Below are 22,635 nucleotides of genomic sequence, written 5' to 3'. Positions count from 1 at the left end.
GGAGAAATATCAATAACCTCAGATATGCAGATGACACCACCCTTATGGCAGAAAGTGAAGAGGAACTCAAAAGCCTCTTGATGAAAGTGAAAGTGGAGAGTGAAAAAGTTGGCTTAAAGCTCAATATTCAGAAAACTAAGATCATGGCATCCGGTCCCATCACTTCATGGGAAATAGATGGGGAAATAGTGGAAACAGTGTCAGACTTTATTTTTCTGGGCTCCAAAATCACTGCAGATGGTGACTGCAGCCATGAAATTAAAAGACGCTTACTCCTTGGAAGGAAAGTTATGACCAACCTAGATAGCATATTCAAAAGCAGAGACATTACTTTGCCAACAAAGGTCCATCTAGTCAAGGCTATGGTTTTTCCTGTGGTCATGTATGGATGTGAGAGTTGGACTGTGAAGAAGGCTGAGCACTGAAGAATTGATGCTTTTGAACTGTGGTGTTGGAGAAGACTCTTGAGAGTCCCTTGGACTGCAAGGAGATCCAACCAGTCTATTCTGAAGGAGATCAGCCCTGGGATTTTTTTGGAAGGAATGATGCTGAAGCTGAAACTCCAGTACTTTGGCCACCACATGCGAAGAGTTGACTCATTGGAAAAGACTCTGATGCTGGGAGGGATTGGGGGCAGGAGGAGAAGGGGATGACAGAGGATGAGATGACTGGATGGCATCACTGACTCGATGGACGTGAGTCTCAGTGAACTCCGGGAGTTGGTGATGGACAGGGACGCCTGGCGTGCTGCGCTTCATGGGGTCGCAAAGAGTTGGACACGACTGAGCGACTGATCTGATGCTTACATTGATCTAGCAGGACTAATAATATATAAATTTTCATGAATTTAGCTGCCACTAATCTGTAAATCTTGGCCTTAGTTTGTTGTCATAAGAACAAGGCGTATAGAGTAAAAATGATGTGTTATTTATAAAATGGTAGGCATTTTCTCACACACTTACAAGTAATATACTATTTATAAATTATCCCACTGAACTAAAAAGGTGCTTATTACACATGATTCTTCTCTATTTAATAAAGTGGCTAAAAAATTCCTTCAAATCATAGCTGTTTCAGTAGTATGTATCTGGAGTTATCCTGGATCCTCTATCTTCTACATCTTTAAAATTGTTGTGTAATCAAGATTTTCACTAAATTGACTGACATCTCCTTACTATCAGGTGCAGGAAAGTAATTTCATTTATATATGTATTCATACACTGAAGCCTACCGGGCTCCTCCGTCCATGGGATTTTCCAGGCAAGAGTACTGGAGTGGGTTGCCATTTCCTTCCCCAGAGGATCTTCCCGACCCAGGGCTCGAACCTGGGTCTCCCGCAGTATAGGCAGATGCTTTACCGTCTGAGCCACAAGAGAAGCCCTGGTATTCGTACACATACATATACATATACGTGTGTGTGTGTGTGTGTGTGTGTGTGTGTGTGTGTGTGAGAGAGAGAGAGAGAGAGAGAGAGAGAGAGAGAGAGAGACCCAGGTAAATTATTTGAGCTCTTTCCTTTAGTGCTTGCTATGGTGGTTCTTTAAATGCAATATTCGTGTTTCTCAGTTTTGTTAACCTGTAATGTTCTTGCTGCATAGTGTTAAATCTGTATTTTATACCCATGATTTCTAGCTGGTTCATTTCATTCTGTTTCCTGAGGTTGATGGAAGGAGGAGTTAATATCCTCGCCTTCCTAACGGCAGACACTGAAAGGATCATGCCTGTCTCTAACATGCCCAGCTTCCTAAGCCAGAGTGCAAGAAATATTACAGGCAACAGATAGTTTCATTTTCAATTTAGACACCCATTATTTGCTGTTTACAGGCCATTCCTAATTCTGCGTCCAGAATTTATGGTTTGTTCTGGCACTTATCATCACAGCAATCTCCTGCAACTCAACTGTGCTTCATCGGGAGCTTTGCGTTGCTTTATCAATCTTGCCTGACATCTGGAACTGATATATAGCACCGCGTCCAAATCACCCCAGCTCAGAGAGGCTTGGTTTATGACTCCCCAGATGTCCATCTCTACCACTGGTTAGGCCAGTTTGCACAGTCTCAGTGAGGGGGAAATTTGGCCCTTGGGAAGAGGGCAGTGGTCATTAAACAAAAACCTAACATTTAAGACTCTGAACCCCTCCAAACCAAAATAGAAGATGTCATTTATTAAGTTAAATTTACTGAGTTTTGTTCAGGGCTAAATAATGAAGCAAAGGTGTTACTAGTTTTGCTTTGCAAAGTTAAAATGAGTAGTGATGTAAACATCTCCTGAAGGAGACGGTAAAATGGCAGTAACTGCTTCAGATTCATAAGCACGTTTGAAATGGTTATTTTATAGTCTTGTTTTTGAATATACTGTATTTAGTTTTGCCTTTCAAATATGTGGGTGTTTCCTAGGCTCTGTTTGATAGCATTAATTAAAGCTTACTGAAAGACCTTGAAATCTCTTGTGCCTTAATTGTCTGCAGAAGAATCACTCACTTAAGGACGGCTCACTCGGTTGCATTTTTGAAAGGAGATGGGAGCACAAATATCTCTTACACATGCTGTAGGTCAAATGCTATTTCATTTCATTTTAAATCTTGCTGATTAGACTGAGAATATCTTTTGCCACCAATACCTACCTACTTTTGTGCTGTTGCTGTGGCTTTTCACTTTCCCTTCATCCCTTTTAGGAGAAACAGCTGACAAAACAAGACAAGGGAGTGGACCTGGTCATAGAAGGGCTTCCTATTCCTTCTTCCCTAAACTGAGGGCTCTTCAGCACTTCCCTGAGAATTCACCTTCTGCTAGGGAGGGGCAAGAAGGCAGGGAGATGGAGCAAAATACACTGGAGACAGGGCTGTGCGTGTCTTCCTCACCTTGTGTGTGAAGAAGCTGCCTGATAGGAGCTGTGTCTTCAGGAGAGGGACACAGTCAGCTTATAGCATCCCCTCAGAATAGCAAACAGAAAATAAATACCCCAACCTTATTCTCCTCCCACCTTTCTGTTACTCCTATTGGCCAAACTCACTTGACATCAGGGAACAAAGCAGCGTCTTTGTGTAATCTTAACTGTGAGTTTAGAGAGTGTGATGAAATAGGGTAGTGAGTGGGTCAGGAGGGGCAAATGGAAAAAAAAAAAGAATCTGGCACCAGTGATTTCATGAGTCCCTTGAAAGTTCCCATTTCACCTTCAATTCACTTGATGTGAATGATTCTTCTCCTTCAGCTGACTGCTTATTCTCACATCTAGCAGTTTATATAACTCTCAACTTAGCTCTATTTACCAGTGGAGGAAATGATCTTAAACAAAAACCAAGATGACCCCAGACCTTTTTTCCTTTGTAAGACATTTATATCTGGGCCACAGACAATGTTCAAATATTAGAATTCAGTCATCCCTTCTGTCAATCATCAGGAAACAGCCAGCCACCTCTTAGCAGGTAGATTTTTCAAGAGAGAGTTTAAGCTTGCCCATTGAATCTCAGCTGCCAGAGACTCATATCATGCTTTCTAAACAGTCCTTTTAGACTTGTGTGAGTGAGGATAATAGGGGGAGCTTGGGAATCTAGATTAGCTTTGTCTATATAAATTCTCTCCTGAAAATATTCTGCAGTCTCTACACATCTCAACTTTTATATCTTCATTATATATCTGAGACTGTTTCTTTTTAAAATCATTATCTTGGTTTGGCATATCAGTATGAAATGCCTTCTTTATATTTTAAGTGTAATATAAAGGAATAGAAAAATTTCATATACTGCGTAAGGTCTGGGAATGGGCGCATGGGAAAGAGAATATTTTCAAGCAAGACATATTCAGTTCAGTTCAGTCGCTCAGTCATGTCTGACTCTGCAACCCCATGAACTGCAGCACGCCAGGCCTCCCTGTCCATCACCAACTCCCGGAGATCACTCAAACTCACGTCCATCGAGTTGGTGATGCCATCCAGGTATCTCACCCTCTGTCGTCCCTTTCTCCTCCTGCCCCCAATCCCTCCCAGCATCAGAGTCTTTTCCAATGAGTCAACTCTTCGCATGAGGTGGCCAAAGTACTGGAGTTTCAGCTTTAGCATCATTCCTTCCAAAGAACACCCAGGACTTATATCCTTTCAAATTACTCCACATAGCTCAGTACTTATTCTGATGGCACATAAATTAGATCTTGTTTATGAGACTTTTTCCTGTTAAAGATGTATGCACAAATCAAGTTTCACAGGTAATATATTCAATAGATTAAGTGGATTTGCTATGAAAGAGAATATGCTTATTATCTTTTATTTATAAGAAACAATTAATTGTAAGGAAAATTATTACCTGCCAAAATTAATTTTGAAGAAAAACAATTTTATATGCCAAGTTTCTTCAAAGTGGAACCTTTCTTTAACTTTCCTCCATGCTTCAGAGTCAGAAACTCTTTGCATTATGAACCCTGAAAGTACTAGTTGAAGACAAAAATAATAGAAATTATTTTAATCCATAAAAATAAATCTAATTCTTAAACAGTGTTAAAAATAAACGTCTGCAAGACACAGATTGTAATTGATGGTGCAAGTTAAAACAATAATCGATTTGGTAGAAATCTAGATGATCTGGATTTTTGCATGTATGTGCAATGGAAAAACTTAGACTATAATTCAAACTTTGTAAAGCTTACAGTTGGCCAAAGTTTGACATATTGATCATAATTAAACTATAAAAGCCTGACCTAGGAAACAAAAAAAGTGGGAATTAGACTTAAGAAACTGGAGCAATGACATGATAAAATTTTAATGAGATCAGTATGGTTAGAATACTCTACCTCCTAAAGCATTGTAGAAATAGAAAAATTGCTAGAGAACAGGAATCTATTCAAAAGATGGAAAATAATTTATTTGGTCTGTGTGTGTAATGACTTATCACTTCTTATTATACTCTGGTATTGTTTTTCAATATCATAAAAAAGTCCTTGCCATAAGAACTCAAAGTATAATTGATAATACAAAATACTACTTCTACTTTCTTATAGCCACTCTTATTTTAACATCATGCTTGTTTTCTTTATGGATAACAGCTGCTAAAGCTGGGTCAGGCATCACAGAGTCAAAAGGATTTCTAGAATAAGTCAGATGTCTTTCTGAAATATGCTATCATCCTCTGACAATGACTCAATAAAGGGATTTTGGAAACTGAAATCTCAGTAAAGAAAATAATACATATTTATACCATTAACTGAAATTAGAAGATTTGTAAACTTTGGCCTAGATATCTGTATTTTGTCTATATCGACTAAAGATTCTATTGGGTTGGCCAAAAGGTTTGCTTGGGCTTTTCTGTAAGAGCATTTGGAAAAAAAAAAAAAAAAACTTGAACAAACTTGTTGGCCAACCCAATATTATTTTCAAGGGGTCCATGTCCCGTGTAACAAGAGCTTTACGATCCTCTTGATGAAAATAGGAAAATCTTCCTCAGATCTCTATCTTGTTTCATTTGTTAATTCATTAATCAATTCAATGAATTTTTTTATTCATTCAAATCAGTAAATACTGAGTATCTATTATGGCCAAGCATTAGAAGCACTAGAAATATAGCCATAAATAAAACAGTTTATGGTCTCTACCCTCAGTGATCTAATGGTTATTTTTATTGCCAATAGTAAATATACTTTATTAAATGTAAGTTATAAAACAGTTACTATCCTACATGTTTTATGTATATCATCTCATTTAATCCTCAACAATCTCTAAAGCATGTATTGTCATCCTTATTCTATAGATGATGATATTAAATCTTAGCTTATGTAGCTATGTGGCCATAGCTATGACCTTACATAGGTATGTGGTCACTTTGTTTGTATCTTGGAACTAAGATTTAAATGATATCTGATTCTTCAACATTTGCAAACCAATCAAAGTGATACACCACATTAACAAATTGAAAGATAAAAACCATATGATTATCTCAATAGATGCAGAGAAAGTCTTTGACAAAATTCACCATCCATTTATGATAAAAACCATCCAGAAAGCAGGCATAGAAGGAACATACTTCAATGTAATAAAAACCATATATGATAAACCCACAGGAAATATTGTCCTCAATGGTGAAAAATTGAAAGCATTTCCCCTAAAGTCAGGAGTAAGACAAGGGTGCCCACTCTCACCACTACTATTCAACATAGTTTTGGAAGTTTTAGCCACAGCAATCAAAGAAGAAAAAAGAAATAAAAGGAATCCAGATTGGAAAAGAAGTAAAACTCTCACTGTTTGCAGATAACATGATCCTTTACATAGAAAACCCTAAAGACTCCACCAGAAAATTACTAGAGCTAATCAATGAATATAGTAAAGTTGCAGGATAAAAAATTAACATACAGAAATCCCTTGCATTTCTATACACTAACAATGAGAAAACAGAAAGAGAAATTAAGGAAACAATTCCATTCACCACTTCAATGAAAAGAATAAAATACTTGGGAATAAATCTACCTAAAGAAACAAAAGACCTATATATAGAAAACTATAAAACACTGATGAAAGAAATCAAAGATGACACAAATAGATGGAGAAATAGACTATGTTCATGGATTGGAAGAATCAATATAGTGAAAATGAATATACTACCCAAAGCAATCTATAGATTCAATGCAATCCCTATCAAGCTACCAATGGTATTTTTCACAGAGCTAGAACAAATAATTTCACAATTTGTATGGAAATACAAAAAACCTGGAATAGCCAAAGCAATCTTGAAAAAGAAGAATGGAACTGGAGGAATCGACCTGCCTGACTTCAGGCTCTACTACAAAGCCACAGTCATGAAGACAGTATGGTACTGGCCCAAAGACAGAAATATAGATCAGTGGAACAAAATAGAAAGCCCAGAGATGAATCCACGCATCTATGGACACCTTATCTTTGACAAAGGAGACAAGAGTATACAATGGAGAACAGATAAACTCTTTAACAAGTGGTGCTGGGAAAACTGGTCAACCACTTGTAAAAGAATGAAACTAGAACACTTTCTAATATCATACACAAAAATAAACTCAAAATGGATTAAAGATCTAAACATAAGACCAGAAACTATAAAACTCCTAGAGGAGAACATAGGCAAAACACTCTCTGACATACATCACAGCAGGATCCTCTATGACCCACCTCCCAGAATATTGGAAATAAAAGCAAAAATAAACAAATGGGACCTAATTAAACTTAAAGCTTTTGCACAACGAAGGAAACTATAAGCCAGGTGAAAAGACAGCCTTCAGAATGGGAGAAAATAATAGCAAACAAAGCAACTGACAAAGATTTAATCTCAAAAATATACAAGCAACTCCTACAGCTCAATTCCAGAAAAATAAATGACCCAATCAAAAAGTGGGCCAAATAACTAAATAGACATTTCTCCAAAGAAAACATACAGATGGCTAACAAACACATGAAAAAGTGCTCAACATCACTCATTATCAGAGAAATGCAAATCAAAACCACAGTGAGGTACCATCTCATGCCAGTCAGAATGGCTGCTATCAAAAAGTCTACAAGTAATAAATGCTGGAAAGGGTGTGGAGAAAAGGGAACCCTCTTACACTGTTGGTGGTAATGCAATCCCATTGCTGCATATACATACCAAGGAAACCAGAATTGAAAGGGATGCATGTACTCCAATGTTCATCACAGCACTGTTTACAATAGCCAGGACATGAAAGCAACCTAAATGTCATTGGCAGACCAATGGATAAGCAAGTTGTGGTACACATACACAATGGAATATTCAGTTCAGTTCAGTTGCTCAGTCGTGTCTGATTCTTTGTGACCCCATGAATCGCAGCATGCCAGGCCTCCCTGTCCATGACCAACTCCCGGAGTTCACTCACACTCACGTCCATCGAGTCAGTGATGCCATCCAGCCATCTCATCCTCTGTCGTCCCCTTCTCCTCCTGCCCCCAATCCCTCCCAGAATCAGAGTCTTTTCCAATGAGTCAACTCTTCGCATGAGGTGGCCAAAATACTGGAGTTTCAGCTTTAGCATCATTCCTTCCAAAGAAATCCCAGGGCTGATCTCCTTCAGAATGGACTGGTTGGATCTCCTTGCAGTCCAAGGGACTCTCAAGAGTCTTCTCCAACACCACAGTTCAAAGGCATCAGTTCTTTGGTGCTCAGCTTTCTTCACAGTCCAACTCTCACATCCATACATGACCACTGGAAAAACCATAGCCTTGACTAGATGGACCTCTGTTGGCAAAGTAATGTCTCTGCTTTTCAATATGCTATCTAGGTTAGTCATAACTTTTATTCCAAGGAGTAAGCGTCTTTTAATTTCATGGTTGCAGTCACCATCTGACTAATGGTGAGTAATGGAATATTACTCAGCTATTAAAAAGAGTGCATTTGAATCAGTTCTAATGAGATGGATGAAACTGGGGCCTATTATACAGAGTGAAGTAAGTCAGAAAGAAAAACACCAATACAGTTTATTAATACATATATATGTAATTTAGAAAGATAGTAACAATGATCCTTTATGTGAGACAGCAAAAGAAGCACAGATGTAAAGAACAGACTTTTGAACCCTATGAGAGAAGGTGAGGGTGGAATGATTTGAGAGAATAGCATTGAAACATGTATATTTTTCATATGTGAAATAGATTGCCAGTCCAGGTTCGATGCATGAGACAGGGTACTCAGGGCTGGTGCACTGGGATGACTCAGAGGGATGGGGTGGGGAGGGAGGTCAGAGGGTGATTCAGGATGTACACCCATGGCTGATTCATGTTAATGTATGAAAAAACCACTACAATATTGTAAAGTAATTAGCCTCCAATTAAAATAAATACATTAATTAAAAAAATAAACATAAGGACTCTTACCCATATGTAAATAAGGTCAGAGTATTGAATATATCTATTACCATTATTTATTGCATTCATTCAGCCATTGCGGGAATAGATACACTTGAACTAAAAATAATCACCTACACAACCTGTTCCTTTTAGGCGTTGCCTCAGGAATTATGCAAGATTCTATATCATTGAAGGAGGAAACAGACAGAACAGGCTCTATCTTGAAAGCAGGACTCCATCTCGGGCCGGACTGTGGACTTTGAACTATATGCCCAGTTTCTATGGGAATGATATACCAACTGGAAAAACAGACCCCTGATGGAAGAGCCCCAGGGCTCATACCTAGACTCTCCGTTGCCAGAATACCCTAACTATCTCTGTAACCGAATAGAATCATAAATCCTATTATGCTTATTGGGGTATGACCACAGGCCTATTGATAATTGTCCACTGTTAACTACTGAGGCTAAAGGCATATGAATCACAGGTTAACTTTGATTGCATCTTTCTTTTCCTTTGTTCAGACTAGTTTCAGGGAATTTGGGGAGGTGGGTTTGGGCACGTACACTTAGGGTATATATAAGATTTTCACAAAAACTGGTTGGAATCCTTGGCTAGGAGGACACTCTGCCTTGGGCCCACTGGCATAATAAACTGCACTCCACTTAAAAAAAAAATAAAGAATATCTGATTCCACCATTATACCAACTTTTAATAGTGGCTTTACATAAGTGGTGTTTTAAATGTAATGAAATTGATATAAAATGTCCTGAACAAGCTGAGAAACTAAGTTGAATTTCAAAGGCAAAGAATTTGTTTTAATCTGTCAATAGCACAGTTAACTAATTTAGTTAATTTTGATTGTGAGATTAAGTGCATTTCTTATTTCATTGGTTTAAACCAGTCATTCCCAAAGCCCTATATTTATTTAAACAGAAACAAGACACATGCATGTGCATGCACAAACACACACAGACACATAACCTCTGAGACTGACAGAAGGTTTTCTATTATTTTGTTATGTCAAATAAAAATGTTATGTTAGCATTAAATAAAGCCATTTTTAAAATAAGTGACAAAATCGTAAACATGAAAGATGGAAATACTCTCAGTATAGACAGTTCTTATGGTTAAATACCTTGATTATCTCTATTTTGTATTTTCACTGCATGAGCCTGAGACATGCATTAGGACCCATTACTGAGCACAATATCCTTGGATTCCACTCTGAACTTAAGTAAAACCTTTAATTTTGAACATACTCCTTTTATTTAATAGTAACCACAGCATGATTTATAGGAATAGTCACTGACCTAGGAGCTGGCAAGATCTGAAATCCATTAAAGCAGGGGTCACAGCAAGTTTAGGTTAATGCTGAATCACTGAAATTAATAAACTCCATCTTTTCAATTTCTTCTTATTTAGAACAGTGTCAGTTCAAGAGTTTGCTGGGCTTGAGTGGAGGACAAGAAATTCTAGCAGCAAAAGAGGAAAAATGGGAGACAGGGACTGAGACAAATTATCATAAAATGCTTGAAGGGAGAATGGTGAGTGAAAGGCTGAGTGATTTTAGAAAATAAAAATGTCAGGTTACTCTTGACTCTTCCAGTCACTTTCAAAGTTACCTGTTGGTCACTGGATTGGATCTTTGCATCTGCACTGGCACATGGGTGTGACTGGTTTTCCATGGCAGCATCATTAAAGGAGAAGGCCACAGTTTATATCTCTCTCTGAGGTTCAGTGGAGGTGAGAAACATCACCAGTAAATAATTTGCATGCTATTGTCGTGCAAACGCACAGATATTTCTTTCATGCTTGGGGCATATCTGTTGAATTCATGGGATCTGACATAGGCATCTCTGGTCTGAGAACACACGCATCAGGCTACAGTGTCCCATTCTCAGAGCTTGATTTACTTGAGTAAATTTCAACAGAAACTCCAGCACCACCTGTTCCAAGAGCTGGGAGGGACTCTAGAGGTCATTTAGTGCAATGGCCTCCTTTCACAGATTCAAAGAATAAGGACAAGAGAGGTGATTCAACTTAGTTAAGGTCACCCAGACTGCTTATATCAAAACTCTCATTTTCTGATCCTTGTATTAGTTTCATCCCCATACCCAATTTATGTTGTACCTTCTTGTAAGGAATAATGATAATGGTCTTTGAATAAAAACACTGAATAAAATACTTGACAGCTAACAGGATGATTATTAGTTTTTTAAGAATAATAATTTTTATCAATAATTTAATTATTTACTATTTATTTAATATTTAATTATTTACTATTAATAAAAGTGTGGTTAACTGTTTTTCCATCTGTTTCACACACAGACATTAACTGAGTGCCAAACACTGAAGTTGGTACTAAAATTACAGACTTGGCAGTTTAAAAGTTGAGTTAGAGCATAAATAAAAGATGACAAAGAGTTTCACAGATCCTAATAGAAATACAGATGAGAGGGGTTTTGATTTTTATGTCTTATTTTTTAATTGCATGGTTTTGATTGAGGACAATCAGAAGAGATGATTGAGGTGCTTGGACTGAGTTTGAGTTATGAATTAAGAATTTTCCTGTTGAATGAGAACTGACGAGGTTATTCCAAGATAAAGGTTTAGTGTTTGGAAAGCATAGGGAAATGCAAGTGTTTTAACATGATGACACTCTTGATAAATACAGTAATAACTGCTAACATGCCTTAAGCCCTTACTACTTGCCATAACTTGTACAACCTTCATCTCTTTATTCCTTACGATAACCCTGTGATATAATTGCTATATTATCTTAATTTATCTATGAAAAAATATTCTATATTATCTTTAATTGGTAAGAAAACTAAAACTTTGAGACATTAATTTGTTCAAGGACACATAGCTATCAAGAGATGGAGCACAGATTCAAACAATTTTAACCGACTCTATAAACTTCTACACTACTCCTCTAATTATTTTTAAGGTATAAATTTATATAAAATATTAATTTGGGTTTAAGTTACTGCTCATTCAAGTGTGGTAGATAAAGTCTGAGGTTAGACTCAGGTCAATTTGATCCTAACATGTGCTATGCTTCCTCCTGGTGGGGTAAGTATTTAACCTTACTGAGCGTCAGTATCTTCATGTGCAAATGTGTGAAGAATGACTGTGAACGGCATCTGAGAAGATGCGTGTAAAATCCTTAGCTGTGGCAGATATTTGACATAGTTGGTTCCCCCTCACTGCCTCCCAGTTCCACCCCAGCAGGCAGCTACCTGGGGTGGCATCCTACTTTCCCAAACACTATGAAAGTTCAAGACACTTGCAATCTTCAGACTGTTTCCCTTGATAGCTAAGTCATTTGGTTCTTATAAAGTTATTTTTAAAAACCTCATTTCAAGCCTGAGAGTTAATTTTTTGTTTGTTCTAATTTCATTTTCATAGCACAAACCTTGCTTCAGAAAGATTTTTTAGGATACCATTTTAGGATGTTTTTCTGCCATGCCATTCAGTACACTGGCAATCTAGAAGATAATTCAGGTTTTATGTTTGTCTATTTGTATGTCTTTCATGCCCCCAAAATGTGAACTAGAATCTGTGCCTCTGCTATGTGTTAAGCATAAAATATTTTAAAGCTATTTCTGTAGAGAGGAACTAATTTAAGGGCATCAAAATTCATCTTTACCATGAAATAAAGATTTCCCATTTAAAGGGAAATGTATCATTTTAAAAGGTTGAATAAAATGGCATACATTTAAAAGAAAATAGAAAATATAACAAAATAATAACAACAAATTTTTCTTGGTTTTTAAACTCTGTATAGGTTTTCTGTCTGCACAAATAAAATTTTCTTTTGACTATGAGTTAGATAACTTTTCATTTGCATTTAACCTCATCCCTTAATATTTGAGACTTCCTAGTATTTGTGAGGTCAGCATCATGGTCTTCCTATTTCAAATGTCTTCTTTTATTTGTACCACTGCAGATTTATACTGTGCAAACATTTTTCCAACACATTTTAAACAACTGTCTATGCAAGAAATTGTACCAAACAGTAGCATATTCTATAATTTTTAAAGATAACATGGCCCTTTTATGGAATTTTAAAGTTGGAATATGGGAACAATTTGGGGCAAATCTTCATTTGATGAGTGTGGAAATTAAGGTCTAGAAATATTATGGGATTTGCCAAGGATCAGTCCATCTTTCCTCTATTTATTCAAAAAATAACCTCTGAGATCTTACTATGTGCAACCACTGTGCTAGGTAATATGAGGGACAATTACATGTACAGAGTTTCTCTCCCTCAAGGACTGTACAGTCTAGTGAGAGATACTGTTTCCCTTCCAGCATCTGCCAGCATCATCCTGCCCAAGTTACTCATTCAGAGTCCGTAAGGCTATTTTCTTCTTCCTGACTGGCACTGAAAACTCAGCCTTTGAGCACTGGTGCTGAACTGAATCTTGGAAGCAGAGTTTTGAGTAACATAGAAAAGAATATCTTTATTGCTTTGCCAGGCAGAGGGGAACACAGGAGGATCATGCCTCTCAAAATTGTGTCCCAACCTTGAAGGGTTTGGTGAAGTGTTAAAATGGCACCCACTCCAGTATTCTTGCCTGGAGAATCCCATGGACAGAGGAGCCTGGTAGGTTACAGTCCACAGGGTCTCAAAGAGTCGGACACAACTGAACAACTTCACTTTCTTTCTTTTCTTTCTTTTATAGCAATGGTTCAAGGGTAGAGTTGCTGATGAGGGTCAGTGTGTGGGCAGGGCCTGCACTCCTTTAACGTGGCGTCAGGTGGTCTCCTGATGAGTTTCTCAAGCTTATCAAACTGTGACATTCTCTTGGAACATCTTTCCTTTGGTGGGGGTTTTAGTTCTGCAGACCTGAAAGATACTATTATGTTTATCCCTTGAGGAGGAACCAGGACCCTGCCCCAGGACTGCACTATTGTTTCTTGTGGGAAAGATAAGAGATCTCTTCAAGAAAATTAGAGATACAAAGGGAACATTTCATGCAAAGATGGGCACAATAAAGGACAGAAATGGTATGGACCTAACAGAAGCAGAAGATATTAAGAAGAGGTGGCAAGAATACACAGAAGAACTTTAGAAAAAAGATCTTCATGACCTAGATTATCATGACCATGATGGTGTGATCACTCACCTAGAGCCAGACATCCTGGAATGTGAAGTCAAGTGGTCCTTAGGAAGCATCACTAGGAACAAAGCTAGTGGAGGTGATGGAATTCCAGTTGAACTATTTCAAATCCTAAAAGATGATGCTGTGAAAGTGCTGCACTCAATATGCCAGCACATTTGGAAAACTCAGCAGTGGCCAAGGGCTGGAAAAGGTCAGCTTTCATTTCAATCTCAAAGAAAGGCAATGCCAAAGAACGTTCAAACTACCGCACAATTGCATTCATCTCACAGGCTAACAAGTAATGCTCAAAATTCTTCAAGCCAGGCTTCAACAGTACCTGAACTGTGAACTTCCAGGTGTTCAAGATGGATTTAGAAAAGGCAGAGGAGCCATAGATAAAATTGCCAATATCTGTTGGATCATAGAAAAAGCAACAGAACTTAAGAAAAGCATCTACTTCTGCTTCATTGATTATGCCCAAGCTTCTGACTGTAGATGACAACAAACTGGAAAATTCTTCAAGAAATGGGAATACCAGACCACCTGACCTGCCTCCTGAGAAATCTGTATGCAGGTCAAGAAGCAACAGTTAGAACCAAACATGGAAAAGCAGACTGTTTCCAAATTGGAAACGAGTACGTCAAGGCTGTATTTTGTCACCCTGTGTATTTAACTTATATCATCATGTGAAATGCAAGCCTGGATGAAAGCACAAGCTGAAATCAAGATTTCTGGGAGAAATATTAATAACTTCAGATATGCAGATGACACCACCCTTATGGCAGAAAGTGAAGAGGAACTAAACAGCCCCTTGATGAAAGTGAAAGAGGAAAGTGAAAAAGCTGGCTAAAAACTCAACATTGACAAAACTAAGATCATGGCATCTGGTCCATTACTTCCTGGCAAATAGATGGGGAAACAATGGAAACAGTAACAGCCTTTATTTTCTTGGGCTCCAAAATCACTGCAGATGGTGACTGTAGCCATGAAATTAAAAGACTCTTGCTCCTTGGAAGAAAAGCTATGACAAACCTAGATAGCATATTAAAAAGCAGAGACATTACTTTGATGACAAAGGGCCATCTAGTCAAAGCTATGGTTTTTCCAGTAGTCGTGTATGAATGTAAGAATTGTACTATAAAGAAAGCTGATCAGTGAAGAATTGATGCTTTTGAACTGTGGTGTTGGAGAAGACCCTTGAGAGTCCCTTGGACTGCAAGGAGTTCCAACCAGTCCATCCTAAAGGAAATCAACCCTGAATATTCATTGGAAGGACTGATGCTGAAGCTGAAACTCTAATACTTCTGCCACCTGATGCAAAGAACTGACTCATTGGAAAAGACCCTGCTGCTGGGAAGATTGAAGGTGGGAAGAGAAGGGGACGATGGAGGATGAAATGGTTGGATTGCATCACCGACTCAATGAACATGAGTTTGAGCAAGGTCTGGGAGTTGGTGATGGACAGGGAAGCCTGGCATGCTACAATCCTACAATCCATGGGGTCAAAAGAGTCGGACTAGGCTGAGTGATTGAACTGAACTGACTGACTGTTTCTTGTCTGCTCCTCCCTTGTCTATGTATCTCCTCCCTTCCTTGATTAGCATCTGTTTGAATCTGCTGTTTGGAACTCATGGAAGTGTGAGTCTGCTTCCTACAAATGAGAAATGGGGGACACAGACGGCTTCCATGCCCAGTACCCCACAGGGTCGTGCTCAGTTTCATGACAGCTGCTGCTTTAATTTTCACCCTTTTCTTCTCTTCTGTGGACTGTTGCTGCAACTATCTAATTATTTGGCATGTCTCTATTCTTAATCTCCTCAAATATCAGTACATTCTTCAAATTCCAGCCAGACTAGTATATTTGAAATAAAGTTCTATCTGTAACTCACCTGCTCTGAGTTCCCAAGCTGTCATTGTGTATTGCCTAGAAAATAAAAGATTCATTATTGTATCTTATTGATGTTTGGTGAGTAAATATGGGAGTAGATCCTGTGGGACTTTGAACACTGTGATCGAAAGTTTGTTCTTAATTCCATGAGAAATGGGAGTAGAGGGAAGATTTTTGGAACAAAGAAGAGGACAGAATTAGATCTCTAGTTTCTTTGCTATACATCTTAAGAGTTGGGTTTTTTTGTTTGTTTGTTTCTTGCTCATTATTTTATTCTCAAATAAAAGGTGATTGTGAAAAAGTAGGAACTCATTATACACTTGAATAAACAAAAGTATATTTTGGAACAGTGCTGTTGAATACAATTTTATGAGATAAGAGATAGGTATCTGTGCTGTACAGTACAGAAGCCACTAGACACATGTGGCTATTGTTCAATTTAAATAGAGAATTGAATTTTTAATACTATTTAATTTGAATAGCCACATATGACTGTTAGCTATCATATTGAACAATCCAGTGTTAAAAGGTCTCCCTAGCCAGAGTCCCAAAAGGATACAGATGAAACACTCAAACTCAGATAATTCAAGGAGAGTTTATTGATGTAGCAATGTTTTCCAAATATGTAGGTAGCTTTAGGGAACCACATGAGAGAGTGTAATTGACTGCGGTAGTTGTATGGGAGCAATGGTTAAGCAGAATTCACGGGAAGACTCATAGTTAAGATTTATAAGCCTAGATCACATTGGGACAGGTTTCCCTTTTCTCTTTCCTGTGTTTCCATCCCCCGCCCCTACCTTTCTTCTCTTGCACCCCAACTTTATATTGGGTCCTTGCTCTGTTTATCCAGATTTATTTTGCTCAGTCAAAATATTCATAATATTATGAATAATCATATTATAGCATTCACAAAGTTATAATATTCATAATAAAATTATTATATTCAGTAATAAAATAATGGAGTTTCATTGAATGAAGTCTGTACTCAAAACTGTTCTTTTTGAGATACTCTTTCCTGGCAGTGCATTTACTGATGAAGAATATGATTGCTTTCCCTGTACAGTGCTGATCTGTGCTGTGTTTTCTGAGTTTTTCTCCTCGCCTTTTACTGTAAGTGGTACATTTTTCCATTAGTAGGACTGTGCTGATCCTAAATGTTCCGTTAAAGCTTCCTTTGAGGGGCATCTTCTCTTCTGAGCATTGGGAATATAGGCAGGCTCTTGACTGTTAGCTGTGATTATGTTTTAATATCCTGCCCTTTCGGTCCCTTACCTCAGCACACACAATTCACCTTCAGTCCCAGCTCATTGCTTGATGATTTGTTGAGGCTTTGAAAACAGAAGGAATGAGGGCTTTTAAGTAGGATGGGGCTATTTCTTCTTGCTTTATTTATTTTTATGCCATGCAAAAGGATTAAAGAGGCATAAAATAGCTTGACTGAGCCAAATAAATCTGTATAAACAGAGGAAGGACCCAATAAAAAGCTGGGGGTGAAAGAGAAGAAATGTGGGGGAGGGGGATGGAAACACAGGGATGAGAGAAAGGAAAGCTTTATATTTCTTGAAATTGTAGTGACTGTTTTTTATTATCTGGAGAACAAAATGTCTTTGACCCAATTAAACCTTTTAAACTAAGGTGAAACTCTGAGGAGAAATTGGGAAATCATCTTTATAGTCCTTATTTAATCTCCTTATGCTGTCACCCACTGTCATCCTTTATGAAAGTTTTCTATGTCGTTGCTGTTAACTCTGAGAAATTTGACATCTTTTAGTTGTTCTGATGAATCATATCACAGAAACTAGTGAGTTTTTTTGACCAACACCACAGAAATCTTTCGTGTTATTCCTGATGCCTGTGTGTGTTGGGGGTGGGAGGTGTCTCTTGGTCTGTCCTATTCCTTCCTCTGATTGACAGTCTCTGCTTTTGTGAAGTGGAAAGAGATAATCAAGAGCTAGCATTGCATTAAACTAGAGGATAAGGGATAGATTCTTTAGGTAAAATTGAAACTGTCTTATAGCTTACTGTACTGGTGGCAATCCAAGTAATTGCCACCGTGGCCTTATTGCTCTGACCTTTAGAATTTTATTTATCTCTCCTACTTCTCCCTTCTTCCTTTCCCCACTTCATTCACTGGAGACAGTTTCCATCATGCATGCACTGCATACTCACTCTCAAAAAGAAAATGTGGTAAAGGACTTAGTAACCCTCTGCTGTGTTTCCCCCATGAGGTATCTGGAGATGTGTGGGGTCAATTGTTGGCTATCATAGAGCCTGAGCATTGTTACTGGAATTTAGTAGGCTGGTCTGTGGATGCCCCAGAACTTTCTGTGTACTGAAGGGGCTTAAATGATGGTGCTTTTGAATCATAAATATCAGTAATGTTACTGCTGAGCAAAACTAGATCTACTTGAGGTTTACATGGGTACCTTGGTTAACAGAGGATTTTAGTTGTGCCTTGATGAGCAGATGCTAAAATCTCTTATAGTAGGTCCTTAAAAAAACTATGTTGTGTTTTGAATCAAGTTGTTTATTTATAAATTAGCCAATACTATTTAATAAATTCTATACAAATTACTTTTAAGAATTAAAAAAAAAAAGATATACTTGCCAACATCAAGATTCTAACATTATTGTAAAGGTGATTGACCTGTACAGAAACAAAATGAGCATTTTGGGAAGTTTTTAAAATGCTATCAGAACATTTTATCAGAACAAGGAGAGGTGAGGGCTTACTTTTGAGCACAGGTGTTGGGGGGTAACTCTGAGTGGAAACCATTATGAAACAGGTAGGATTTTAATAGAAAATGATTTGGGGAGACACTTGCTGCAATCAAAGATATATGTAAGAACTTGGGAGAAGAGAGAGAAATGTATAGAAATATTGTTTCTGTAAAAAATAGTACATAAAATGATGTGGCAGAAGATTGGACTCAAAACACAGATATGGGTAGAGTATAGATGGTTTTGAACTTCTTATAAAGGAGTCTTTCCACTTGGAGATATGGATTCATATATGAGTTCAGTCATTGGGAGCAGTGTATGGCACATTGCCTAATGTTCTGTGCCTCCTCTCAATGCCCTTTCATACCATTCATGATGTAAACTCCTTCAGTTATCAGCTGCTTAAACTTGCTTTCCGGCTTTTCAAGGTCTCCTGTCAAGAGCTCTTTCAGTTTGTAATTTTAAATAGTAGCAATATTCCTAGAGGTGAATCACATAATGATTTTTTTCAATCTCTTTTATATAAGATATCACTAGAAAAGTATGATTAGATTCAATTCAGTTGTCTCCCACAAAAGTAATATGTAGAAAATACCAACCAAGGTGACTCTCTATGTGCTTAATAGCCTAAAGATTTAGGTTAAGGATATAATAGAACTGTTCCGCTTAAAGGAGAAGAAGGTGTTGCACAAATTATCCCAAAGAGCCAAAAACGGCGTCCAGTTTTCACTTGAAACACTTTGTTCTTGGAATATTGTCAGCTAAATTTGTGGTCAACTTTTGCAAATTGTATGAATTTGCACTGCATATTTTATTTAGTGTTTAGCAAAACTCCAATATGGCTCTGCATAACTTACACAATACACCATGAAAATGACTTCAGAAACTCCCACAGAAGTTGACAAATTGGGCATCTAATGCTTTTAAGCTAATTGCATGCTTTGCAGTTAAAGAGTCGACTTGTTAAGAATGAAGATCATAGTTTCTTGGAGATAATGCTCTGCCTACTGCCACACTGAATGCAGCCCAAGCCTATATCAAAAATATTACAGAAGCTTAAAGAAGAAAATAATGTGAACTTTAATCACCATTCAAACTTACTCTTAAGTGAAGTACTCATGAATCATAGCAGTATCATAGCAGTTTCGAGACCTATTCTTGAATGTTCAAGCTGTTATTTTCAGGAAATTTAGAAAGCAGATTGCTAAGTGATAAAGAGTAATTCAATACCATTGCTTATGCCATTTTTTTTTTCTCCCTTGCAGACTGGAAAAAAGGAAAGGAGTAATACCCTCAATATGGCAATAGAAAACATGTGTAAGAAGACAAGAGACCTTCGCAGACAGGTGAGTGAAGAGAAAGATATGGAGACAAACACCAAGTAGAAGGAACCTTTTTTTTTTTTTTTCCTTTTTAAATTAATTTAGAACACAGAGCAGGAACAGTGAATATATACTTTCCACATTTATGTAACTCACCCATTTTTGTGGCAAACATAAAGTAGAAAAAGTGACAATATCAGGCGGGGTTACATTCAAATACTGGCCCTGCTATCATCAGTTATGAGATCTCAGGAACAGATTTCACCTTTCTAAGCCTCTCCAGACCCAGAAAATGGAATTAATAATACATGATAGGGCTATGAGGTTGAAATGAAATGCCTCCAAGTGCCTGGTACATAGTAAATTTTTAGAGACTGTTGGTAAATTGATTATATTAGATTAAAAACTGAGTTTATTATCCAAATGCTTAGAGGAAACAGCTAGTCATTTGGAGACCCTGCCAATTTCTCCTTCTAACCCTTCAGGATGCTTCAGAAATTAATTCCTGTCTAAGGCTCCTTTTAACCTTAGGTTATCAGGAACATAGGATTAGAAAGGATTTATTAAGTATAACAGAAGTCTAGTATTATGCCACAAGTTATATTTTTTTTCCTCCAGAAATATGAAGACTTAGCTATTTTTAAAGACTTTTGCTTTCTGTTCCTTTCCACTATTTAATAACTGGAGTTCTTTTGCACATACAGCTTTAACTTGGTCACCATTAACTTATAAAAGAAGGGTAAAAACTTTTCACCCATAAGCTTTCAATGCAATATATTATTTTGGTTTAGTTGGGGAAGATTTAGTAAAATGGCCTGAACAATTTGGAAATAGAACAAATAGGGATTTGTTAATATTTGTTAATATTACCTCAACCAGGTAATATTTGCTCTGTAAAAAGCACAATTTTGAAGGCTGGGGAAATTCCAGTTTTTCAACATTTTGACCTGAATGCAAATCCTTTTTCTACTATCAGCACTTAAAATCATGGAATGTTTAAGAGCTGAAAGGAATTTAGCACAACTTGTCTTAAGATGCAGATGAGAAAGCAGGCTATTATGGTGAGGCAACCTTCCTGAGGAAGGAGCACCGAACCAATACGCAGCCATAACCTACAACCAAGTCAGGAATTCTCACACCCCACGACTATCCTCCTGGTTAGTTGTGTAATTTTCATTCTCTACCTTCATGATTCTACCCCATCTGCTCTTCCCAGAACTTGAAAAAGTTGTTACTATGAGCTATTAACAACTGTGTCTTTCATTCCGGTATCTCTGGACTGCCTTCAATAACATTATGCACAAAGAATTGATGTACATTTATACCTCCAAAGCTTTTGGAATCATTATTTCTCTTAAAAAAAAAAAAAAAGTTAAGATAAAGCAATCCTTTGTGTGTAGGATTACCAGATTTAGCAAATCAAAGTACAGGATGCCCAGTTAAATTTGAATTTCAGATTAACAGCAAACAAATATTGCATGGGAACATAATTATATATATATTTTTAAAAAGCTGTGTTTATCTGAAATTCAAATTTAACCAGCAATCTTATATTGTGTCTCAAAATCATACTTTGATTTCAACCCCACATCATCAGTGAGATAGGGAAAGAGCATGGGGGTTATTAATATTTCATAGTAAGAGGATGTAATAGTAGGTTAATAGAGAACTGCTATGTCTCAGAGTTATGAAAATTTCCTGTGGTTTCACAGGTCCACATCTTATTATTATTATTTTTTTGGTTAATATTGCTGTTAACAAAGCACCACGAATAATAGCAGCCACTTTATTGTTTCAAGATTCCATGGGTTGGCTGGGTGGGAATGTCAGGGGGTCCATTTCTATAGCATTTTCACTTGCAGTCTCCCATGTACTGGTAGTTAAAATGATTTCTGGATTCAGGGCTCAGTATTTGAGACATCAGTGCTTCTTCTTTTTCCCTCTCTCCATGTGGTGTCTGATCTCCTAAGTCCCCATTCATGTGGCTTCTCTCTCTAGCAGGGAAGTCTGGATTTCTTACATATTGGTTCAAGGATCCAAGAGAAGAAAGATGGAAGTTGCAGGCCCTCTTAATGCCTGAGCTCGAAAGTCACCAGGATATTGTTTGCTCCACATTCTATTGATCAGAATACTACAAATTATGTTCTAGGTCATCAGGGACAAGCAAAAACATCCTCTATGGGAAAAGTGGAGTGTGTATATAGGAAGATGGAATTGTTAGGAGCTGTCTTTGGAGACATTCATGGTCTTCAATGTGAGTTGAGGCAGTTGTATGATTTTTTCTCTGTATCCTTGCTTCCCTTCCAAAGAACTTCATTTTCCATCATGATGTTTATGCTTGTGGCAGTAATAAAAGCTAAGCAACATGAGTCATCTCCACCTCTTCTTCTTGCAAAATTTGTTAAGCAGTTGGTTTTAAGCATCTTCTATATACTTTTCACACAGGAAGGAGAAAGCCCCTACCCTTATAATGTTTTTCTTCAGAATATTTAATATTCTTGTTCTAGGTCTGTGGGTTTTTGTTTGTTTGTTTGTTTTCAGTTTAAAAAAAATTAAGCCCATCTCTCTGCTGATTCATCTGAATTCATTTGTTTACCCATAACCTGTCCATTGACGATACAGAAACATTTTAGCTCAGAGAATCAATGTCATCTGCAATGAATGAGATAGATTGCTTAGACATAGCTGGGAAGAAGCAGAGTATACATTTTGGGGTAACATAGATAAATGTCTTACATGTGACTTATTGTTCTTTTGTTTCAAATAAATAATTTGTCTTTTCTTG

The 22,635-nt window shown here is 37.4% G+C and overlaps 1 protein-coding gene and 1 long non-coding RNA gene across 9 annotated transcripts in view; both read left to right on the top strand.

Annotated features, from left to right (window-relative positions):
* Nucleotides 1-9,877, top strand: part of LOC123333434 — a 37,354-nt gene extending 27,477 nt beyond the window's left edge. Inside the window, exon 2 of the long non-coding RNA XR_006550811.2 lies at nt 8,959-9,877. This is a non-coding gene — a long non-coding RNA (uncharacterized LOC123333434). The remainder of the gene's footprint in view (nt 1-8,958) is intronic.
* Nucleotides 1-22,635, top strand: part of CTNNA3 (catenin alpha 3) — a 1,922,732-nt gene that overhangs the window by 987,558 nt on the left and 912,539 nt on the right. For all 8 annotated transcript variants that reach the window (XM_025285111.3, XM_025285110.3, XM_044942173.2 and 5 more), the window contains one exon: nt 19,794-19,874. In XM_025285111.3, coding sequence (XP_025140896.3) covers nt 19,794-19,874 — 81 coding nt within the window. The remainder of the gene's footprint in view (nt 1-19,793; nt 19,875-22,635) is intronic.

The sequence above is a fragment of the Bubalus bubalis genome, chromosome 4 (assembly GCF_019923935.1).
Source record: "Bubalus bubalis isolate 160015118507 breed Murrah chromosome 4, NDDB_SH_1, whole genome shotgun sequence".
Lineage (NCBI taxonomy): Eukaryota > Metazoa > Chordata > Mammalia > Artiodactyla > Bovidae > Bubalus > Bubalus bubalis.
This window is presented reverse-complemented; position numbering and strand designations above follow the sequence as displayed.